This window comes from Oncorhynchus masou, chromosome 1 (assembly GCF_036934945.1).
Source record: "Oncorhynchus masou masou isolate Uvic2021 chromosome 1, UVic_Omas_1.1, whole genome shotgun sequence".
Lineage (NCBI taxonomy): Eukaryota > Metazoa > Chordata > Actinopteri > Salmoniformes > Salmonidae > Oncorhynchus > Oncorhynchus masou.
The window spans coordinates 77,961,988-77,987,164 of NC_088212.1; the positions used below are offsets into that span (position 1 = coordinate 77,961,988).

Below are 25,177 nucleotides of genomic sequence, written 5' to 3' on the forward strand. Positions count from 1 at the left end.
GTGATGCCCTTCCCCTGTGCTGAACCCTGTGAGATGGACATCAGAGGAGAGGTTGGGAGTAAATACCCTGATTGGCTACATGACAAATCACTGTTATTGTTGGGAGGTGGTAAATTGTCTGTTTTACCATGAAGGACCTGAGCATAAGGATCAATTCCAATGCCCCCGATGTGCTGTTCCAGACAATCTGACAAAGAAATATGTGTCACACACACACACACACACACACACACACACACACACACACACACACACACACACACACACACACACACACACACACACACACACACACACACACACACACACACACACACACACACACACACACACACACACACACACACACACACTCTGACGTGGAGTCAGAGATCCCTTCTGCTTGTCTTTGAAATGTTTTTCATCCAGAGATATGATTGACAGAGGTAGTATGTGAAAGGTAGTTTAACAGACATGAGGAACATAATGATGGATTGGGTTGATGGTGGAAAGACAGGGGTTTGGGACATTACAGTTAAAAAGGGATATTTATAACACATATAACAAATGTTCTCTCTATTAGCTCTGTCCTAAACCCTCCTATATGCCCCCATATGTTTATGTTCTAATATGCACGTGGATCCAGTTTTGTCAAAGTGTTTCCAAATATATTTTTCATACAGATTTTCTCCCGAAGAGAACGGGGATAGAAAGGAAATGTAGGTTATAAATAGGAATCAAAAGGACCATTTTCTGTTTATTGCCAAAGGATGTCAGAGACACCAACACATTTGAAAGCAGGACAGCTTTTGAGCTTTTTACAAGACAGGTGAATGGAACTTGTGTTAAATCATTGTGCCTGGTTCGCTTAGTTCAGCTCTACCATAAAAGGAAAGAGATTACAAAGGAAACTAATGAAGACACTGATCAAAGTCTGTAATGAAAATACAAAGCAGGTGTTTCCAACCTTGCACCCCCCCCTGTGTGTGTGTGTGTGTGTGTGTGTGTGTGTGTGTGTGTGTGTGTGTGTGTGTGTGTGTGTGTGTGTGTGCGTGCGTGCGTGCGTGTGTGTGTGTGTGTGTGTGAAGCAGCGCATGTCTTTCACATATGCGCTGTCTTTGATAAGAATAACAGACAGAGCACATTTCAACACTATCCGCAGTATGTTACTAGGTATTTGGTTGAACCCAAGGTAGAGGGAATATTATCTGCATGTGATACCATACATAAATGCTCCCATACTGTATACAGCATGTTTATGGTTTGCTTTCACAATTGGTGGTGAGTAGAAAGTGATGTGTGTCTGTCTATGTCGAGGCAGCCAATACATTTTCGCAGTAAAGCACCTGGATTTGAGATACAAGAGTTGAAAGAGTCTTGGCAGTGTTGGAGTCTTGGAGCATGTTCAAAGCATGATTGCTATTTTTACACAAGTTACAAAATGCTGCTTTTGATTTAGGCTACACAAGAAAAAACCCAAGCAGCAAAAAAAAAAAGAAGCCCAAACCTTTTGCAATTCCTTCTAAAATCTCATTGTAATGTTTTGGCTAGGCCTATTCAAAAATACAAAAGTGACAATGTTTCATCAATGTCTCAATTTCATTGAGGTTTACCTTATTATTATTTCTGCTACTTTATTCGTTTTTATTTGATCCACGTGCTGTATTATTTTGTGTTTTAAAACATTGTTTTGCCATGTTGAATTACTGAAGTACCTGTGTGCATTTTATACTGAACGCGCTCATCGACGTCAAAAGAGCAGCTGCAAGATTTACCAAATGTATACAATTATCTCATTGTTATTGTGAGGATGGTACGGCTTATATTTGATTTGGGGATCTAGTATTATTGTAGCTGCTGTGCGCACTACGCAGCAAAAATCCCCATCCGGCTGAGTCAAATTACGCTTGAACGTATTTCCTCTTTTCCGTGCTTCGGGATATGAAGTTTTCCATTTTCATTCGAAGTAAATTAATACTAGATTGTGATCAGAAATGTATTCTTTCATAACCCGTATTTGTAGCTAGGTTGTTATTACAGGCACCCGTTCATTTTATATGCCCTGTTTATTTAATAGCGCTATAAGTTTTATTGTAATTCTTCTGCTGGAACTACAACTACCAAGATGCGCTGCAGTGAACGCGGGTGTGTAAACACAACTCTAGGAAACATGAAACGATCGGGTGGCAGTGAGAGCGAGAAGAGAAGAAAGGTATTCATAGCGTTATTCTCCCTTAGCTCTGGCAAATACACAGTGGACTCGTTCTCTCAGAACCTTATGTTCCAAATGCGGTGATGCTTGGGTCATTTTGAAGGCTGGAAAGCTGCAGTTGTCTATGTAGCTACACATCAGCCTGCATGATTTCTGGCTTTATTGTGGTTTCCTCTTCATTCACCTACAATGGAGCATCGCTGTTATTAACAGCTTTATCGTTACAGATAGGCCTACACTGTTTTTGCTTTCAGTATTACAGTTTAGACATGGGTGTAGACTGTGCGACAATAAACTGATTGGATCGCCGTGAAGACTTGAATATTGATTTAGACACGTTGCATGTTAAAAGTCCCCTATATTTTAGATTTTCAATGTTTTCAAGTCAGACTCCCTCAAAATCAGAATAATCTTGCTCTATAATTGTATGGGGGGGGGCGTGAGTGACTGCAGCGTGTTCTATCCTGTGAGTTGGAGGAGAGCAGCTTCTGGCTGTGCAAGTGGTACAATTCTATTGCAGGTAATAATTATAGGCTCATCTCTCAAACGCAAAGGCCTATGATGGCTGCTGGATTGTCCATGGATGCTGTTCAAAATGATGAATAGTAACAGCATTGACTGGCGTTTGTGTAAAAATCTGATTGAGAATGAAATAGTTGATCAAAGTAAAGGTGTGACATTTTGGGCATACCCAGGCTTTATAGTAGGTAGCAGACCCCACTGCCAAAGAGGCCTGCTGTGATTAGGGGTGGTGTGTTCTGGTCTGGATGTGCTGTGTTTGTGGATTGTGTAACTAGATGGAGAGAAATAGAGGAAAAGTATAGGCTGTTCTGTTCTCCAGACCTCCTTAGCCCCCCCCTACTGCTGGGCCCATGCAGACTGCTCTGTTCTCCAGACCTCCTTAGCTACCCCTACTGCTGGGCCCATGCAGACTGCTCTGCTCTCCAGACCTCCTTAGCCCCCCCCTACTGCTGGGCCCATGCAGACTGCTCTGTTCTCCAGACCTCCTTAGCTACCCCTACTGCTGGGCCCATGCAGACTGCTCTGTTCTCCAGACCTCCTTAGCTACCCCTACTGCTGGGCCCATGCAGACTGCTCTGTTCAGGTTCATCCAGACCTCCTTAGCTACCCCTACTGCTGGGCCCATGCAGACTGCTCTGTTCAGGTTCATCCAGACCTCCTTAGCTACCCCTAATGCTGGGCCCATGCAGACTGCTCTACTCAGGCTCATCCAGACCTCCTTAGCTACCCCTACTGCTGGGCCCATGCAGACTGCTCTGCTCAGGTTCATCCAGACCTCCTTAGCTACCCCTACTGCTGGGCCCATGCAGACTGCTCTGCTCAGGCTCATCCAGACCTCTTTAGCTTCCCCTAATGCTGGGCCCATGCAGACTGCTCTACTCAGGCTCATCCAGACCTCCTTAGCTACCCCTACTGCTGGGCCCATGCAGACTGCTCTGCTCAGGCTCATCCAGACCTCCTTAGCTACCCCTACTGCTGGGCCCATGCAGACTGCTCTACTTAGGCTCATCCAGACCTCCTTAGCTACCCCTAATGCTGGGCCCATGCAGACTGCTCTACTCAGGCTCATCCAGACCTCCTTAGCTACCCCTACTGCTGGGCCCATGCAGACTGCTCTGCTCAGGCTCATCCAGACCTCTTTAGCTACCCCTACTGCTGGGCCCATGCAGACTGCTCTACTCAGGTTCATCCAGACCTCCTTAGCTACCCCTACTGCTGGGCCCATGCAGACTGCTCTACTCAGGCTCATCCAGACCTCCTTAGCTACCCCTAATGCTGGGCCCATGCAGACTGCTCTACTCAGGTTCATCCAGACCTCTTTAGCTACCCCTACTGCTGGGCCCATGCAGACTGCTCTACTCAGGCTCATCCAGACCTCCTTAGCTACCCCTACTGCTGGGCCCATGCAGACTGCTCTGCTCAGGCTCATCCAGACCTCTTTAGCTACCCCTACTGCTGGGCCCATGCAGACTGCTCTACTCAGGTTCATCCAGACCTCCTTAGCTACCCCTACTGCTGGGCCCATGCAGACTGCTCTACTCAGGCTCATCCAGACCTCCTTAGCTACCCCTAATGCTGGGCCCATGCAGACTGCTCTACTCAGGTTCATCCAGACCTCTTTAGCTACCCCTACTGCTGGGCCCATGCAGACTGCTCTACTCAGGCTCATCCAGACCTCCTTAGCTACCCCTACTGCTGGGCCCATGCAGACTGCTCTACTCAGGTTCATCCAGACCTCTTTAGCTACCCCTACTGCTGGGCCCATGCAGACTGCTCTGCTCAAGGTCATCCAGACCACCTTAGCTACCCCTACTGCTGGGCCCATGCAGACTGCTCTACTCAGGCTCATCCAGACCTCCTTAGCTACCCCTACTGCTGGGCCCATGCAGACTGCTCTACTCAGGTTCATCCAGACCTCCTTAGCTACCCCTACTGCTGGGCCCATGCAGACTGCTCTACTCAGGCTCATCCAGACCTCCTTAGCTACCCCTACTGCTGGGCCCATGCAGACTGCTCTACTCAGGCTCATCCAGACCTCCTTAGCTACCCCTACTGCTGGGCCCATGCAGACTGCTCTACTCAGGCTCATCCAGACCTCCTTAGCTACCCCTACTGCTGGGCCCATGCAGACTGCTCTGCTCAGGTTCATCCAGACCTCTTTAGCTACCCCTACTGCTGGGCCCATGCAGACTGCTCTACTCAGGCTCATCCAGACCTCCTTAGCTACCCCTACTGCTGGGCCCATGCAGACTGCTCTACTCAGGCTCATCCAGACCTCCTTAGCTACCCCTACTGCTGGGCCCATGCAGACTGCTCTACTCAGGTTCATCCAGACCTCCTTAGCTACCCCTACTGCTGGGCCCATGCAGACTGCTCTACTCAGGCTCATCCAGACCTCCTTAGCTACCCCTACTGCTGGGCCCATGCAGACTGCTCTACTCAGGCTCATCCAGACCTCCTTAGCTACCCCTACTGCTGGGCCCATGCAGACTGCTCTACTCAGGCTCATCCAGACCTCCTTAGCTACCCCTACTGCTGGGCCCATGCAGACTGCTCTACTCAGGCTCATCCAGACCTCCTTAGCTACCCCTACTGCTGGGCCCATGCAGACTGCTCTACTCAGGCTCATCCAGACCTCCTTAGCTACCCCTACTGCTGGGCCCATGCAGACTGCTCTACTCAGGCTCATCCAGACCTCCTTAGCTACCCCTACTGCTGGGCCCATGCAGACTGCTCTACTCAGGCTCATCCAGACCTCCTTAGCTACCCCTACTGCTGGGCCCATGCAGACTGCTCTACTCAGGCTCATCCAGACCTCCTTAGCTACCCCTACTGCTGGGCCCATGCAGACTGCTCTGCTCAGGTTCATCCAGACCTCTTTAGCTACCCCTACTGCTGGGCCCATGCAGACTGCTCTACTCAGGCTCATCCAGACCTCCTTAGCTACCCCTACTGCTGGGCCCATGCAGACTGCTCTGCTCAGGTTCATCCAGACCTCTTTAGCTACCCCTACTGCTGGGCCCATGCAGACTGCTCTACTCAGGCTCATCCAGACCTCCTTAGCTACACCTACTGCTGGGCCCATGCAGACTGCTCTACTCAGGTTCATCCAGACCTGCGTTCAAATACTATTCAAAATCATTTCAAACACTTTGTCTGTGATTGAGCTTGACTGGCTTACTGGACCAGTATAACAGTCCTAAACACTGCAAGCCCCACCCATCTGGCACTCTAGGCAGGCTAGAGCAATCACTCAAAGTTTTTGAACGATTTCAAATAGTATTTGAACCCCGGTCTGCTCTCTCCAAGTCAGTCAGTCCCAGCAGCTCCCAGCCTTTGCCGCGCCACAGTCTGCCATGGCACATGTGTTTGGATCATGTCTGACAGCACAGAAACTATGTAGGACGTGGTTCCTCCTGTTTATGAAGAGCTGAGAGAGTGGCCATGGTGACCAGATGAGAGCGAGAACGCTTTCCAGCTGGCCCCCAGGTGGGTGTAGGCAGCATAGAGCAGACACACACAGACACAGAGAGAGCAGACTCAGACCGAGCTAATGGTTCTGCTTCCTCTTTTAGACAAATAATAAAAGGATGATTGAGGAATGAGGACGGGGTATTGTAATGGTAAAATGGCTGGAAGACCACAGAACAGACCCAACTTAGAGGTGCTGCATTAATCCCAGTGGCTTGTTATAGGGCAGGGACACAGTGCAGTGGTTCAGTTTATCATGATATGTAATAACTGGGGATATGGGGATATAACTGTCGTCTCATAAGTGAGTGTGTTTGCAGTTAGACTCAATCAGTGAGTTGTTTCCCCCTGTCATTTTGCTAGTATAGTGAAGGCAAGCTATTTATCATGAAGGCCTACTGAACATAACTCCCAACATGTTTTAAAAAGGCAGACTCTCAATTTAACCACGTCCAATACAATATGCAGGACAATAATGGCTTACCCATGTTTCTGAGAGCAGCACTGCCTCATGTTTGTCTGTCTCATCAACTAAAAAGCCGTAACTAATAGGCCTACTTGTAATATACTGTGATCAATAGCATGTTTATTCACTAATGCCAGCAGGATATTGTAAAGGAAATTCATGGTTTGAAACATGTCTATTATTTTAGAAATAAAGGTATATACATTTTTATATACACGTCCTGCGTAAACTGAATATAAATGGAATTGATCCTCAACCTATGTCCTTGACGTTGTCTTTGACGATCATATGTGATGACGTGTATCAAGTGTTGATGGAAAATAGAAAAGAGAAAAAGTGGAAATATATTTCAGGGGAATGTCAGGCTAAGTAATGACCACATAGGGTCACCAGATGTGCTGAGGTCCTGGCTGAGCCCAGAACATCGCTCAGATCAGTCTCATTGGTTCCCTCTGGTTGTGGCAGCTAGTGCAAAGCTGTTTAGGCTATTTCATTCCTCAACACTCATTAAAATGTTTTGTGTTTCCCTTGGAAATTCTGTTAAATGAACAACTAAAGAGGTAAAAGCTGATTATGTGTCCACACATCCAGACATAGTTAATCAATCCCCCCCCACAAAATGTTACCCTGTGAATTAGTGTTAAGGTAACGATTTATGGCGACTTATGCCGGGTGTGCTGTCATGTCAGCTCCGGTTGTTTTAGCAAGAGGGGGAGTCACATTCAGCACATTCAGCACCTTTCCCCTGCCCCGGCGCCCCCCCCTTACCCACTGCGAACACACTGCTAGTTCTATTAATGAGCCAATAATGGAGAAATAGTGTTGGGAGCTGACATAAAACACGCTTAGGAATACATAGGAGCCGGGCAGATGGAGAGAGAGATTTACATCCGTCCTGGGGAAGGAGGACGAGAGAAAGAGGATATTTCTCCACTCCTCACTGCATGGCTCTCCCTCCCTGACTCAGACCCCCTCCAGCACGACCCGGTCCGTCCGGCTGAAAAAAGGTTCCCTGGTAAAATAGGTCTTTTGCTGTGGCTGATAATAGTACCATTACACTAATGGAGAGATCTGATGAAGGCACAGCCAGACATGAGGCCTGCTTTATTACCAGAGGGGGCCATTTCCTCCCTGCATTCCTAATGGCCTGAGTGTATCACCCTGTATTGATCAGGCCATCATGCTGCTAATCCAACACAGAATTACTTATCGCTGTTGAGGTGTCGATCCGGCTCCTGACTCGGCCCCCTGGAGCCCCCCGGCCCTCGGCCTCTTGTGACTGCATGGGGACCGGCACTAACCCACCGTGGAGGCTGTTTATCCAGCTGTTGATTTAGGGCCGAGCAGGGATGATGACCGGGAGGTCTTCATTGGTTGGAGGGCTGGCCAGCTCAATCTGGGTGGGGGCTGCTTTGTTGAGTGAGATGGTGAGAAAGAGGAGGGTCTGCTTACGGAGAGGAGGGAAATGAAGTCAACAGCTTTGCTCTCATTTAATTAAGGAGCAGGGAATGATCTGGTTCCTCCCTCTTTATGGCCCTGTTGGTCACTGTAGAGCAGTGAAGGGAAAGCTGAGTGATGAGCCTGCTTGGTGTTGTCCTGGGTAATTGAGCTGTGCTGTAAATAAGAGCAGGCAGCTCCATCCAGATCCTCTATCTAGTGTCATCAGCACCACTGTCTCCTCACCATGAGGGAGACAGAGAGCTGAAGCCCAGTACTGCTGCTCCTGATGATGATGATGATGATGGTCTGGCCTGATTACAGTCTCATGTCCCCTCTTTCATACGTCTTAACCACTGACAACTAGGGCCTTCGTACTTGAGGTGGCTGGAGATGAAATGCAGAGGATTTGTTTCAACAATATCCTCTCCAGCCCAGTGATACAGTCAAAACACAGCTAGGCTACATGTAGAATTGAAACAATATGTGTGTTATTGACAATGAGTATGATTGAGAATGCTGCTGATCTATGCTATTACTATTACAAATGGAAAGGAGGTCAGGTAGCACAGAATGACCTGCTCAAGGCTTGTGACCTGTCATATCCTTGTTGCCCCCTCAGTAACTTAGCCCTTCTTAACCATTAGACTCCTCAGGCAATGGAAGGTATGGCATTTCCATGTCAGCATATCGCCTCTGCCCTCCCCAACCGGGCGTCACCTCTGGCCTCAGCTAATCAGAGTTTACCTTCAGGGGAGCATTTATCCACTCTTCATTAGGGACCATTCCTGTAGCCATAAAGATGTATTTATGTATCTGCTGTCGCACAGGGCCGGCTAGGGAAACTAGGTATCGATCGGGATATTTAGTCATTTATTTCTGCTTGGGCCATCAATATTGTGCAAACATCTGTCCATGCAAGTGGGCTTGACCTCAGCCCCAGACTCTGTTTTTAGTCCCATTGGAGTTCAATGATATACTATTCTGAAAAGTAAATCAATGAATGAATATGAAGTTTTGCGTGTAATGTAGTGCCTGTGCGGTGGGGTGGCAGTGGGCCCAGGGCCCCGGGTAGTTCATTGATCCGATATGAGAACGGCGAGGAGGGTTGATTAGTCTGTGGCTATAAGCCCCCTCCACCCCCCCTATATACCTCTTTATACCTTGTCTTAGTTATTGGAGCTTAGCCTGGATATATCTGGAGTGTTTTTGTGTTGTTTACAGATCAGCTTGGTAAACCCAACCCAACACTACAGCCTTTAAGCCACATGCCTGGCAGTGGCAATGTGTCAGTGATGGAAGAAGGACTTGGGTTGCTATTGTTTTTTCCATTGTTTTTGCCAGCTACAGGGTTTCTTTGATCTCTTGGCAACAAAGAGCACATTTATAGCACATTTTATTTGCAGTAATGGCACTGACATGGAACCAGCTATCGTACCCTTTTCTGGGAGTTAGATACACTACTAACTGTTTATATCTGAAATATGGGTTCTCAGTAAGTAGTCCTACATCCCTGTCAACAGCTACACAGTGGTGCAGTATATAATATGGCTCTTCATGTGTAGTGATCTATATGTGTGTCTGCATACAGATCTCTTCTCTTCTCCTGGTTCCCTTTTATAGTGGTCTGCTTTAAATGTAGGTCAATTTAAAGGTTCATGATGTCTACATTTGGTCTGCATCTGGGAGGATATCAACTTTTACAGCCCGCCTGGCTGCTCTCTCTGTGGTGTCTCAGGTCCCATATCTACAGCCGCCCCTAGCTGCCAGGGCCCACGGACACGTATGTGTTTAAGAGCATCTGTGATCCTACTAAACATCCAGCGGGAAAAACCAGCTATCCATTTATAAAAAATATTGAAAACCATTTATCCCAAATGCCACCCTATTCCCTATATAGTGCACTACGTTTGACCAGGGCCCTGATATCAAGTAATGTGCAATGTACAGAATAGAGTGCCATTTTGGATGCACTCTGGGATATAACCTAGGTTCCTCTCCTGATGTTAGCCATCACAGCAGCCATATGATAGATGACACTTCACACAACATGTCCATCCACATGGTTTGGCTAAAGGGATTGGGGTTTTAGTGTCTGTTGAAGACACTAAGGATGAACATATTACAGGGGATGCTATGTTCAACTCATCCGGCAGATGAACAAAGATTTAGTGTCTTCTACAGAGTAACTTTATTCATACTTTATTACTATTGACAAATGGTACATTTATTCAGAATTTTCTTTGAAGTAATACCTAACTGGATTGTCAGCAGAAATCGGCCTAGTTGCTCAGTTTCAGAAGTCAAATTTACCACCAGTCCCAGGTTTTGTTCTGAGCAGGCTGTTAGAGGCGACCCTCTCCGTTGACTGATCCCATGTCATCATCAGCTCTACCTAGCAGTTCATATTAGCAGTGGCATATTATTGCTGATGTCTTCGTATTTTCCCAAACGAGCTGCTGTGACAATGGATCATCTCAGCTGTCAGAGTCAATGAGTTTACGTTCAGTGTGACCCAGAGTTCATCAGTCACACAGAGCCCTATCACCGGTGATGTACATGGAATAATCAATCTGATCAATAGGTGGTGTGTGTGTGGCTGTGGTGAGGCCATACTAAATAAACATGGGAATGACCCGCTCACCTCAGACAGAGGGGACTCAGGGCAGTTCATTAGCCACTCAAGGCTTCAATCTAGGGAGGTCATTATTTTCATTTGAATCTGCACGTATGTATGGAGGGGGGGGGACACTGTGGAGAGAGACAGAGACTAACGATGAGAGAGGGAGAGGATGAGAAGACTGTCGCAGCAGTCTTCTAATTTAATCTAATTTTCCTAATGCCATCTGTCACAAGGACAGTGACGAGACAACACTTGAGGTGCAGTCTGTTCTTTCAAGGCTGTCTTTGGCGTTCATCATGTAGGTTAACTTTCTTTTGCTCTTGGTCCTATAGCAGTAAAGCTAGTCTACCTATTGTAGCTCTCAGAAGGCCTGCTCTCCCTATGAATCCACCTGCTCCGTTTATATTACAGGGCTGGTGGTGTTGCTGTTTATTTGTGAATTTATTTTCCTTTGTAATGACTCACCTTTCCAATAAAGCTGAGCTACCTAGCAGTTAGCTAACGTTAGACTTGGCCAACATCTGCTTCTGATGACTGCTTCAATAGCCTCCATTCACAAAAACTGCAGGAGGCCACTTTCATAAGGCCCTGTAAATTGTAACTGTTAATTTGTACATCATAAGATATTTTCCATAAACGTGTGTAATGAAAGTACCTGGCATGTAGTACTGTAGTACACTGCCCAGGGGAGACTGAGGAGGGAGACAGAGGAGGGAGACTGAGGAGGGTAGTGCCCCCCTGCCCCTATCACTGGAGCCTAGAGTAACCTAGCCAGCTGGAGTGCCTTGCCTCTACCTTGCCTTACCCACCAACCACCATTCATAAAATACCTTTCTCTACCTGACGTCAGATATTAAGGGCTGATTTCATTTTAAAATAAGCCAAGACCATTTGATGGATCATTTCTTTGGATATTCCATGATACCTGTTGATGCCAGCCAGGTAGCCTCTTCATCTTTCAGTGATTCTCTCTCAGCCTGTGTTTTTGTTCATGAGCCCAGCTAAATTTAGTCATGCATATGCTATGTTAGAGAAGGGGTCAACAGTTTGATTGGCATGCTGTCAGGCAGGCGTTGCCTTCTGTGGTGTAGTGCCCCCACTCTGTTTTAGAGGGGCTGAGTTATGTGTGTGTGCTGTGTGTGTTCTGTGTGTGTTCTGTGTGGGGTAGTGATGGTAATGGAGGTGTGGAGGAGGGGTGTTGTCAGGACTCGGAGAGCATTCCTTCTTTGCATGTTCTCCATGAGACAGGTGCTCCTCAGCGTGCGCTGGTGCATGACAGTTGCCTTTCATTGCTGTCTTCTCTGTGCTTAACCTCTGACCAGAATCCCCCTCAATCCTCTCTCCGCCCCCCACGCTCACTCTAATGTGCAGCGTTCTTGGCCCATTCTGAGTGACAGACTTTGGTGTGAGTGGATGGCGAGGAGGTGCCGTGTGTGTGTGTGTGCGTGGTGGTACTTGTCATAAGTCCACCACTGTCAGGCCCCAACACTGCCTAGCTGCCTGCCTGCCTCTCCATCCAGGTACCATCACATCACCAACCAGCCAGACCTCAACCTTCTGTTCAACAGTCCATAATTCTTCCCACCGGTGCTGTCAACCACATGATCATACGTGCATAAAGAAGAGAGCCCCCTGACGGCATCTCACCCCCCTCTCCTCTCTTCTTCTCCTCTCTTCCCATCATAATATAGGCAGATTTCCCTTCCTCTCCTGTTCCTGTCTCTGTGTATTCAGATGAGGCTGACTGGGGGGCAGCAGGTCAGATCCACTTGCCTGGGTAAGGGCCTGAAGTCAGGGTTGTCTCCTGTGAGATGGAGAGAGAGGGAGGTGGGAGGAGAGGGAGGTAGAGGGAGAGAGGTTGTGTCAGTGCTGTTTTGGGCTGTGTGTGTGTTTATCAAGGCAGCTAGGGGTGTGTTGTGTGTGTTCAGTTGTCAGCCCTAGTGTCATGCGTGCCCTGGCCCTGTAATGTCGAGGGCAGCCACTGTCATTTGTCTCAGGACTGCTGAAGTGGAGGAGTCATACAGGCGTACAGCCTGAACACTGAGGCTCAGCAGTGGCTGAGATGCCATCTATTAGCCTTGTATTCTGCCACAATAGTCTTACCATTTTATTTGTGGTTTGATCAGTTATGTTGCTGTTTGTTTTTGATAATCTGTGGAGTTTTTGGTTAGATTAGTCCTCTTCTGTAGCTCATCAGTTGAGTCTAGGTGTTCTCTTTGTGTTCTGCCCATATGCTCTCAAAGCAAGCTTTAGCAAAAAAACTCCTATTCCTATCGCAATAAACAACTGTTTCTACAAGTTTACGTGCTTGTGTGTGTGTGTGTGTGTGTGTGTGTGTGTGTTTGGCCTACTTGTGTGAGTGACAGTGGCACCCATTGCGTATGTAAAAATTGTGATACAGAGCTTTGCAAAGTTGTTGTTTCCAAGATCACCAGTAAAGCACATCATATGACTGGGAGTGTTATCCACCAACACACACAGAGAGAGAGGCTCATTGTGATGTGAGTGGACCTTCTTAAACACATTGTCATATAGAACGGTAGGGATGGACTGGGATGTAAATGCAGTGACAGTCTAGTGTCATGCCTGACTGACGCCGCGTGTGGATTGTATTAATCTAAGTGACTGATTCTCCAGCATGCGACCGCTACCCTGTCCCTAACTCCTCAGGAAAAGACAGCCTCTGTCGAGTTATCGCTATTTGTAAGTCCTTCCACTGCACTGGGATGACAATAGGGATTAGTGCCAAGGTTCTTTAAACTGTTTTTTGGGGGGGAGAGGGGGAAAGCTTTCTTATCAGCGGCTACAGGATGCTGCTGCAACCACTTTTCCTTGACTGTCAATTAAAGAAGGGATCATTCACTTCAAGGGTATAAATGTTCTAACACTGGTATTAGGATGGGAAGCTAAGTCTCTGACAGATGTTCTAACTTTAATTCTCTGCTTGTTTTTGTGTCCTTTAATTAATTTATGTATCGTTCTATTCAGAGGTTTTAGATTTTTTTCTATTTGTGGTAATCTCCGTTGCCATGGTAGTTGCAAAGACGGATTCCGGCTTGTCACTCTGCAGTGTTCTTAGGAGGTTCAATCGGCTAATGTATTCAATATCAACATAAATAAAAGGTAAGCAGTATCTAATGGAGCGTGTGTTCCTATACCAACTCCACTGCCTGCTGTCTTCTCTCATTCTGGAGGGGAGGAGGGGAGGTGTCTGTCTCTGATTTGGTGCTTTTAAAGAAAGAGACCCACTATTGAAAGTGTTTGCAGAAACCAAAAAGGGGTGCAGCTTGTAGGCAAACAACAAACTAGTTTACTACTTGAGTGTTTAGCTGGAGTAGTTGTTCTAGTGATCAGCTGTGTTAGTGTGTATAGTGCTGACGGTGGTGAAGAGAAGTGAAGTCCCTGTGTTGTATAGCAGAGACCTGGAGCTGTCTGTCACCAGGGGACTCCTCGCAATGGGCAGCCGGAGAGAGATGGAGAATGCTGCTAATGGGCAAACTCTCCTCCGTCTCCCCCCCTCTCTCCCTCTGACAGCTCCTTCCTTTTGTTCTCCCCGCTCCTTCCCTCTGTCCCCCCCCCCTCCCCCCATCCTCTCTCTCTCTGCCGGGGATTTGTGACAAGTTTTAGCAGACTGATCAAACGCGGCGGTGACACCTGATTAGGATATAGAGCATGTTTACAGTAGCGCGTGCCGAGCGAGGACCCCCAGACAACAAGGGAGACTGACTTCAACCCTAACTAATTAAATCTCCACCTGGGATCCCATCTGTGACAGCCAGCGATGTAGCCATGCCTCCACTGACTGACTGGAGACTCATGGTTGTTGTATTTATTCATGTCATTCCATACTTCACTGTGACATTTATGGAGACGGACTGCACTGAATTTTATGGTGTGTGTGTGTGTGTGTGAGATGTTGTGCTGGTTTATGTCACCATCATAGTGGTGTTGGTGATGACTCTAGCAGTTTCTCCTACATCTCCAGGTGGCAGTGTTGAGCAGTGGTTAGAGAGCTGGACATCTGTCTGACCTCACACTAGATAGAACAAAACTCTGGTTGTGTCCCAAATGGCACCCTATAGCGCACTACTTTTGACCAGGGCCCATAGAGCTCTGGTCTACTACTTAGGGAGTCGGGGGTTCCGTTTGGTGTGTTGTTTTGGTTGGTTAGAGTGAATATACTGGACTCCGTTCCCTGGCTATTTCACTTTAGTGATTAGTGGTTGGAATGGGTGTTATCTTTAGTAAGTTGTTGTAGTCAGACCCTATTTAGGGATTGCTGAGTATATTGTGACCACAAAAAAGTAAATGTGTGTGTGCCTTGGCTCACCTGACCTGTGTGTGTGTGTGTGTGTGTGTTTGTGTGTGTGTGTGTGTGTGTGTGTGTCTAAATCAGTGTTAGTGTAAAGGCCATATCCAGATGGTGAGTGGTACATCAGTCACCTAGTAGCAGCAGAGACGGGCCTGTAATTTGTGCCTTTCTCTCCCCCTTCCCCCTCTCTCCCCTCTGCCCCAACCTCTCTCCCCCACCCCTCTGTCTCCCCCACCCACTTGGACCTGACTGGACTGCTGGTCATGCTGTATTACATAGGTTAGATGAAGTAATTATTTCTAGGCCAGTGACTACAAGCCAGATGAATAGTTTTTGAAGCGTCCATAATGGAGGTCTGACCCTGGGGGACATCAGCATTATTTCAGGCTCACCTCCACTCTCACCTCCACTCTCACCTCCACTCTCATCTCTCTCACCTCTGGGCACGGGGAGGGCTGTGATTTCTAGCTCCACTAATGATGGGAGGGGATGGCCCATAGCTACTAAACACAGTCATAGACACACATCTGTTTCTCCATCACAACAAACACAGCTTGGCAGTCAGGACCAACAGCAGACCTAGAAACAATGACCATACTACTGGAGATTGAATTAACTTGTAATCTTTGGATAACCTAAAATCATAACAGTTGCAAATTGACTTGCACGTTCTTGCAAAGTAGGTTAGTGGTATTGGGTCCCTAGTCTAATTTTTGGCATTGGTGGCAATAGATCTTTCTTAGCGTTGACCGTGTTGGACTGTGCCATAGGTAGCTAGGCCTGTGACTGAGCTGTCTCAGTCCAGATGGGTCCTCCTGTCTGGGCTGTTTTCTGGGGCAGACCCCCTCTCCTCTGGAGCCTGGAGGACCGTCACTTGACTGGACGAGCCACATGGTTTTCACTAGGTGGCACTTGGACATCACCATATGGGATGCTCGCTCGTCGCCAGACCTCCCTCCCTCCCTCCCCTCTGTGCTAAGTACACTTCAGATGTCAAGAGTGTTTTATTTGGATTGCAGGAGGCCAGTGTGTAATGTATTCACCTCCATCTCTGCCAGATGTTAAATGCCCCAGAACATGATCTCCTCAGGCTCCGCCCTGTTAACCTCTCTGATTGGCACTAATAATTAGCAGGAGTGTGAACAGGAACCACGGCGATATCCCCCTCTTCCCTCAGACCAGTGTGGGTGGAGGTGATGGGGGAAGTTGGGAACAGCCAACATCTTCTAGTACGTGACTGAGTCCCATTTTACTTTCTGTCTCAGGCTAGGCTAAATGAGTTGGGTCTGACCCACACTGGCACGAGCTCATCAGCACCATTCACCTGGAGCTCATCAGTACCAACCATTCACCTGGAGCTCATCAGTACCAACCATTCACCTGGAGCTCATCAGCACCAACCATTCACCTGGACCTCATCAACACCAACCATTCACCTGGAGCTCATTAGTACTAACCATTCACCTGGAGCTCATCAGCACCATTCACCTGGAGCTCATCAGCACCAACCATTCACCTGGAGCTCATCAGCACCATTCACCTGGAGCTCATCAGCACCAACCATTCCCCTGGAGCTCATCAGCACCAACCATTCACCTGGAGCTCATCAGCACCAACCATTCACCTGGAGCTCATCAGCACCAACCATTCACCTGGAGCTCATCAGCACCAACCATTCCCCTGGAGCTCATCAGCACCAACCATTCACCTGGAGCTCATCAGCACCAACCATTCCCCTGGAGCTCATCAGCACCAACCATTCACCTGGAGCTCATCAGCACCAACCATTCACCTGGAGCTCATCAGCACCAACCATTCACCTGGAGCTCATCAGCACCAACCATTCACCTGGAGCTCATCAGCACCAACCATTCACCTGGAGCTCATCAGTAATATTCAGTACCACCACCACTGCTTTATTTTCTACTGGCTTCATATTAACCCTCCAGAACACTTAAAGCCATGCATGCAGTAGGCCGTCCCCCAGGGTTTGGAAACGTCCGGTCTGTTAATCTGTCACCATCCAGGCTACTAGGAAGAGTGTAAAGAGGATTAAGACGTTCAATTCCTGGTAGAATATTATCCTTGGTTCACAATGAGTGAAGGAAGGAAAATAAATAAACAGTGAATAGGAATGGATGGGATGTCTTGAGAATAAAACGACAATACATTCCCAGATAATATCTCTCCGGTAATTCAATAGCAATCTGAGTCTTAATCGTAAAGTTGAGACACATAGGTTAGATTTGTTCTGTTGTAGTGATTCAGTAACAACACTGAATCACTTCCTAAGAAGTGTTCTTGTCTGTCCCTTTAGTCTCAGATATTAGTAACATACTGTTCCAGTACATAGTGGTTAGTAAAGGAAATAGAAAGGAAACATGCTTGTTTTTCACTAAATGGATTCTAGCTAATACAATGCCATTTCAGATGTCACAATCAGCCCTGGTTTACCCTGATTTAGCCCTAGTCTCCATCTGGATTATAAATCATCTGTATCCCCAGCGAAGCTGCAGACAGGCAGCAGATCATCTAGACTAGATCCTTAAGGACAGGGAAGGGGACTAGCTGCCATCTGAAGGGGTTGATTGGCTTGTGCTGTTAACACTGTGGATGGAACACAGAGCTGGGTCTTTACTCTGTCGTACACTGGTTTCTGGATTAGCAACACAAGCCACTTCCACTGTGATCAGTCACTCACACACACAGACACTCGGAATGACTGAAATCCTCTCAACATCACCCATCTGTTTCGCTCACTGTATCAGAATTAGGACAATTATTGACAGCGAGGTAGAATAAGTAGTCTTGCTATTTGCTCTATTATGGTTTAGATATTGTCCATAATAAGGCTATGAACACATTGTATTGTCTTAACTGTAGGAGAGTGTTCAGGTAGCTTACTGACCAATTCCCTGAGCAGGCCCATGCCCCGTGGCTGACTTCTGTTGACCTGTGTCCTGTTAAGGAGCTACATTGTGTGACCAGTGGGCCACGCTGCTTCCTTCCACAGCAGAGATGTTTCTCTAACTGTTATTGAACTGTTTATTGTCAGAGATCTCCAGTCTCTGTCTCTCAGTCTGAGAACAAAACATCCAATTCAGGTGTGACCAGACCAGGCCGACCGTCCGTCCTCCAGGAGGAGGGAGCAGGAGGCTGAGTCTTGGCTGGCTGGGCCCGAGCAGCGGGACACCCTCTGGGGCAGAGTATTTAACGCTCCACCTGCTTATTGATCCTGTCCTCCAGGCGCGTCAGCGGACACAGGGGAGGGGGCAGAGGGGGGCACGGCAGACCCCAGCCTCAGCCTCCGGTATCCTGGCTCGGGTCTGTCCTTGACACGGCCCGTGGGACAGGCCTGGAGGACACCCTGGCCCCACTTCTAGCCCTCAGTCTCCCCCGGGCCGCCTGCACTTTACAGAGCCATATTGATTTTGTGGCGGGGCAGAGAAGTGTGGCTGGCTAGCTAGAGAGGGAGGAAAGAAAGAGAGGGAGAGAGAGACATCTCTAAAGCACTGACTTCTCCTTGACTGCACCTCAGGACGCGACAAGGCTGTCAGAACAACTTGATGGCCCCAGCGCACCCTGCTGAAAACTGCTAATCACAGTCTTTCAATCAATGCTCTCCTTCCCCTCCCTTCGTCCCTCACCCCCCCCCCACCCCCCTCGTTCCCTCACCTCTCCTCCAACAAACTGGCCTGTGTCTGAATCTGAATACCTTGGGAATGTGTGTCAGTGTTAAAATGGTCCATTCTGCCTGGAAAACAGCTGACCTCATGAAACCATGTTGTCATTTGTAGGTGAAAACTAAAAAGCTTTCTCTATCGACATAATCGTAATGGAAGTGTTATGGCCTGCCCACAAAATAACAATTAAAGCCAAAGTGGCGAACACCCTTTACTTTTCTGCTTATGTAAGGTAGGGCATACCTCTTAAATATCTGTTCTGCTCTGCTCTCCTCTCTCTCTCTCTCTCCTCACTCTCCTCACCCTCTCTCCTCTTCAAATTTGACACCTTGGGTAAAGGTCATGGAAACATCTTTTTCTCCTTCTAGGTGTAGATGAGTGTGAAATAGATGTTGACACCATGGACACATTGAAAAGCACTTAAATGGACAGGCCTTGTATGTGCCAAGATGTCAGTGTCTAGGCTTACCCCAGGTGTATGTGTAAATACTTTGGGCTGATTCATCTTTCTCTCTTTCTTTCTCTCTTTTGCTTTCTCCTAACGCCTGACAGGGTTACACCTGCCCGTGGCTGTGTCACGGATTGGGTTTAACACTGTGAGAGAAAGACACAGAGAACACAGAGGGCTAATTGAATGGCTGTTTAAACTACTTGACTGTCTTCCATAAAGTACTTGTCATTGTGGGTGTGTATACATTTCTGAACATCAACCAGTATGATTGTCTGTAGTAGTATGTGCTTAGTGTGTGTGTGTGTGTGTGTTTCTGTGTGTTTGTGTGTGTGGGCCTGTAGTGTGTGTTTGTGTGTGTGGGCCTGTAGTGTGTGTGTGTGTTTGTGTGTGTGGGCCTGTAGTGTGTGTATGTGTGTGTGTTTAAATAATGATCCTTGGTGATCACCCTGCCTGTGGTGCTGGTAATGTTATTAGATCCATGTTCTAAACAGGGTGTGAAAGGTCTACCCGGGCCCAGCTCCATGCAGCATCACACCGGCCCTTTAAATGACCTGGCCACGGTGTGTTCAGATAGATGGATGGACACATTTTAACATGAATGATTCCAACCCCTCTGACCTGCCGCTAAGTGAAGTGAACAATGTCCCCCTTCAGCCCAAACAACAATTAGTGAGGAGAGTGTCAAAGAGGGCTAGTTGGCCATTTTTCATCACCAACCTGAATGGATCTCTACTGAAAATATCTACTCAGGGCAGGAAGAGCCTGCTGTGTGTGTGTGTGTGTGTGTGTGTGTGTGTGTGTGTGTGTGTGTGTGTGTGTGTGTGTGTGTGTGTGTGTGTGTGTGTGTGTGTGTGTGTGTGTGTGTGTGTGTGTGTGTGTGTGTGTGTGTGTGTGTGTGTGTGTGTGTGTGTGTGTGTGTGTGTTAGAGATAGAGACTACTGAGTTGAGCTGCTGAGGGAGGACACAGATGAAGATACATGTTGGTGATCAGCTTTTCCTCTCAGGCAGGAGGAGCATCGAGGCTCATCATGTTCTACTGGAGCTGTGTACTATTGCAATACCTTTTGACATATTCAATAGAAAAACTATATTTGACACCTACTATTTAGTACATGAGCAGTGACCACCTGATCAGATCAGGATGTAACCAGCTAGTCCTCCAACCAGACAAATGAATATGCATCCCCACCTCCTGGTCCAGTGTGTGGGTGTGGGGTTACACATTATTACTGCCCTGTGGGGCCTGGTTCTCAGGTCACTCTACAGATGGTTCAATCAGTTAACCATTTATTACACTGTTCAGTCACTTATCACTTACCTCCCATCCATAACCATTACAGTGATCGCTGACCAGTGTGTGGGGTTCTGAGAATGCATTATGCCACGATTTGTCGGAAACAAAATGTCAAAAGGCAGTTAAAGTTTTGCTTTTCTTTGAATGGATAGTGCTTATTATGTCCCGGGGCCTAAATGTCAGTTAAAACAACCATGTAGCCCAGGGGGGAGGGAGGGACAGTGTCCGTGTGCAAGGAAGTGTGTGTGATGGAACCTAGGTGCTGTGTGATCTCACCGTGGTTCGTGGCAGTCAGAGACATGCTCTGTGTATGAGGTAGCTACGTGCTGTTAGTCACCTAGGCAGGGTGAGGCGGCGGGAGTCCAGGGGCCTGCGGGATGGGATGGGGCGTGGAGGGCCTGGGGGCTGGGGAGTGGAGGTCCTGGGCGCTGGGGAGTGGAGGTCCTGGGGGCTGGGGCGTGGAGGGCCTGGGGGTGGAGGTCCTGGGGGCTGGAGCGTGGAGGGCCTGGGGGCTAGGGGGTGGAGGTCCTGGGGGATGGAGGTCCTGGGGACTGGGGCGTGGAGGTCCTGGGGGCTGGAGGTCCTGGGGGGTGGAGGTCCTGGGGGCTGGAGGTCCTGGGGGTGGAGGTCCTGGGGGTGGAGGTCCTGGGGGCTGGAGGTCCTGGGGGTGGAGGTCCTGGGGGATGGAGGTCCTGGGGACTGGGGCGTGGAGGGGCTGGGGAGTGGAGGTCCTGGGGGGTGGAGGTCCAGGGGGCTGGAGCGTGGAGGGCCTGGGGGCTAGGGGGTGGAGGTCCTGGGGGATGGAGGTCCTGGGGACTGGGGCGTGGAGGGGCTGGGGAGTGGAGGTCCTGGGGGGTGGAGGTCCAGGGGGCTGGAGCGTGGAGGGCCTGGGGGCTAGGGGTGGAGGTCCTGGGGGATGGAGGTCCTGGGGACTGGGGCGTGGAGGGGCTGGGGAGTGGAGGTCCTGGGGGGTGGAGGTCCAGGGGGCTGGAGCGTGGAGGGCCTGGGGGGTGGAGGTCCTGGGGGCTGGGGCGTGGAGGGCCTGGGGGTGGAGGTCCTGGGGGCTGGAGCGTGGAGGGCCTGGGGGCTAGGGGTGGAGGTCCTGGGCGCTGGGGAGTGGAGGTCCTGGGGGCTGGGGCGTGGAGGGCCTGGGGGTGGAGGTCCTGGGGGCTGGAGTGTGGAGGGCCTGGGGGCTAGGGGGTGGAGGTCCTGGGGGATGGAGGTCCTGGGGACTGGGGCGTGGAGGGGCTGGGGAGTGGAGGTCCTGGGGGTGGAGGTCCAGGGGCTGGAGCGTGGAGGGCCTGGGGGTGGAGGTCCTGGGGGCTGGGGTGTGGAGGGCCTGGGGGGTGGAGGTCCTGGGGGCTGGAGCGTGGAGGGCCTGGGGGCTAGGGGGTGGAGGTCCTGGGCGCTGGGGAGTGGAGGTCCTGGGGGCTGGGGCGTGGAGGGCCTGGGGGGTGGAGGTCCTGGGGGCTGGAGCGTGGAGGGCCTGGGGGCTAGGGGGTGGAGGTCCTGGGGGATGGAGGTCCTGGGGACTGGGGCGTGGAGGGGCTGGGGAGTGGAGGTCCTGGGGGTGGAGGTCCAGGGGCTGGAGCGTGGAGGGCCTGGGGGCTAGGGGGTGGAGGTCCTGGGGGATGGAGGTCCTGGGGACTGGGGCGTGGAGCGGCTGGGGAGTGGAGGTCCTGGGGGGTGGAGGTCCAGGGGGCTGGAGCGTGGAGGGCCTGGGGGGTGGAGGTCCTGGGGGCTGGGGCGTGGAGGGCCTGGGGGGTGGAGGTCCTGGGGGCTGGAGCGTGGAGGGCCTGGGGGCTAGGGGGTGGAGGTCCTGGGGGCTAGGGGGTGGAGGTCCTGGGGGATGGAGGTCCTGGGGACTGGGGCGTGGAGGGGCTGGGGAGTGGAGGTCCAGGGGGCTTGGGCATGGAGGACCTGAGGGGTGGAGGTCCGGGGGCTACCCGCTCCTTACTCCTCACAGCAGCCTTGTTGCCTCGTCCGTTTGGTCTCTCTCTTCACCCCTCGCTTCCCCCGGTCCAAAGTGGGCACTCCCTGGCCTTCCTGCCATCCTCCTTTCCACTGGCCGCCCCACACCCACTCCCCACATTCTGCGACAGCATGCAAAATGAAAACGGGGCGGTAGCGCATTTGATGTTTTCGCCTGTCTCCCTGTTTGAGGCTGATGTTCTACAGGAGACTTGGCAAAATACCTGATTCACCGTCACTTTTGCAGGAGGAGACCATTTTCTGAAATCGGTGTCACACAAGTACCAATTGTTTGCTTCCTAAACAAAGAGCTCGATTAGGCAGCTAACTCTCAATGCGTCATTGTGGGGATGAGAGGGGGCTGGGGTTGGCTGTCAAGGTTTAAACTCCCCAGGGCTCTCAGTAGAACGCCATCTACTGGTTAGAGGTCTGGTTCCACCTACACCCTGACTTTGGTTCTGATTGTTACAGCATGGCAAACCGAGTCAAAACCAGTCCATTGGGACCCAGGGTTCCTCAGGGTTATGCTGGACCCATGGGGGTAGTCCTCAGACAAACCACCCTCTCAGAGGAAACGAGCTCTTCTCCACTGCCACCAGCAATTGTAATGTAGGCATGTTATTTTCTTAGTTATTTTGAGCCATAATGATCTAAGCACTGGACATTAATCTACTCATTAAAGTGTCAAAACTCAAAATTACCAGCCGTTTGATTTCCCTCTCATGTCCAGATCTGAGAGAACAGACCCCCTATTTATGTGATAAACAGTCTGGCCAAGGGGATTTTAATCCCGTCAACAGAGAGAGATTAGGAGCAGCATCAGATATATCACTCAGAACAGACAACTGGTTACAGTAAATCATCCATGTCATTGTTTTTATGGGATTGGTAATCTGGTTTCTTATGCTGGGTGGAAAAGCAGCGTCTCTAACTGACAGAGAGCCTGCTCTGATATACAGGGAGATGGGAGGAGAGGAGATGAGAGCAGAGGAGAGACGAGAAGAGAGGAGGAAATGAGAGCCCATCTGCTACAGAGGGCTAGGGTTGTCTTTTTTTCCTGTGGAATTTCTGAGTGGCTTGATGTATTCGACATGTGCGTGACAGCCCGGTTGTGTGCGATTGGAGCTGAGGCAGTGTGCTATCCAGCCCAGTTGTGTGTGTGTGTGTGTGTGTGTTTGCCTGCATGCTCATCACACTGGGCAATGTGCTCTTAAGGTCAAGTTGGCAACGGCCTACCAACCAGCCTTGTACACACATACATACAGGAACAACACACACTGGTTACACACACAGGAAACACACCATACTGCCTCCTTACTCATGCTCATGCTCACACATCACACAAAAACACCCCCACACTGGACACACACACACACACACACACACACACACACACACACACACACACACACACACACACACACACACACACGCACGTGCGCGCAGGTTTAACATCCTGAAGCTTCTGCAGCGTTTTGACACCAATGAATGTGTGTCAGTTTTCATCCTCTGCTCTTCTTCCTGGCCCTTTGAACACAGACTGGCCATGAATAGTGTATGTTGTTTTGTGTTGTAGATTCACTCTGTCTGTGGACCAGTTTTCCTCTCCTTTTGTTTGTTCCACTCTAAATAGAATAACTTAGAGTGCCGGCCTGTCTGAATCCCATGTGCATCCTGTTTGTGTTGGTTGTGTTATTGGTGGTGTTATTGGTGGTGGTGGTGTTGGTGGCGTTGTAGTTGATGGTGGTGGTGTTATTGGTGGTGTTGTTGTTGTCGGTGGTGTTATTGGTGTAGTTGGTGGTGTTGTAGTTAATTGTGGTGGTGGTGTTATTGGTGTAGTTGGTGGTGTTGTAGTTGATGGTGGTGGTGGTGTTATTGGTGTAGTCGGTGGTTTTGTCGTTGTTGGTGTTGTTGGTGTTTGGTGGTGTTGTAGTTGATGGTGGGGGTGGTGTTGGTGGTGTTGTAGTTGATGGTGTTGGTGTTGTTTAGTCTGCAGATAAAGCTGTAGCCCCCTGAAGGGAAATCTACTAACAACATAAAGCTAATAGGTTCTCCGTCTCCCATACTGAGATTTCACCTTTTCCACTGTATTCATGCACATACCTTTTCTGTTTGTCCACTTTTTGATCCAGTCCTCTTTTGAGTCATTCAGGACACAACCTTTTTAAACATACACTTTAATGTTCTTAACAGGACATTTTATTTCACTCTAAAAGTCAGGACATATTTTGTCAGTCGGGACTCGCATTCCCCCGCGTCCCGCATGAGGTCTCTGGCATTATTAGGCCGGCAGAAATGTGAAACGCATGTAGTAAATGTCTGGGAATATATACGAGGCCTGCTGTCCTTAAACCTCACAGCCTACACTCTGCTCTGAGCTTGCTCACTGCTGATGCGGGGAAGCTGTGCGGCAAGGGGTGGGGCAAAGCGTTCACACCGGTGTCCACAGCACATTTAAAGGTTTAAAGGCAGGAGCGGGTCACTGACATGGCACTCTCGCCCGCCGGCTCTCAGCCAGCCAGTGGCTGACAGGGGTGTGGGGTGTGGGGTGTGTGCACCTGTGGGGCTGTGGGGAGAGAATAAAGGACGGAGGGACGCAGACGGGAGAGATGGATGGAGGGAGGGAAGGAGGGGAGGGGAGGGTTCGGCACTTGAAATTTATTTGGGTATCGCAGTTTTACGCTGGTTGCTATTGGATTTACAGGTCGGAATGGAATGTGAGCCAATGAAAGGGCTTTGATCCTTCCACCAGGTTG

At 49.4% G+C, this 25,177-nt stretch overlaps 1 protein-coding gene across 1 annotated transcript in view; it reads left to right on the forward strand.

Annotated features, from left to right (window-relative positions):
* Positions 1-2,149: 2,149 nt before the first annotated feature.
* Positions 2,150-25,177, forward strand: part of LOC135551175 (alpha-ketoglutarate-dependent dioxygenase FTO-like) — a 189,983-nt gene continuing 166,955 nt past the window's right edge. Inside the window, exon 1 of the mRNA XM_064982540.1 lies at positions 2,150-2,191. Within this exon, the coding sequence (XP_064838612.1) occupies positions 2,150-2,191 (42 nt within the window). The remainder of the gene's footprint in view (positions 2,192-25,177) is intronic.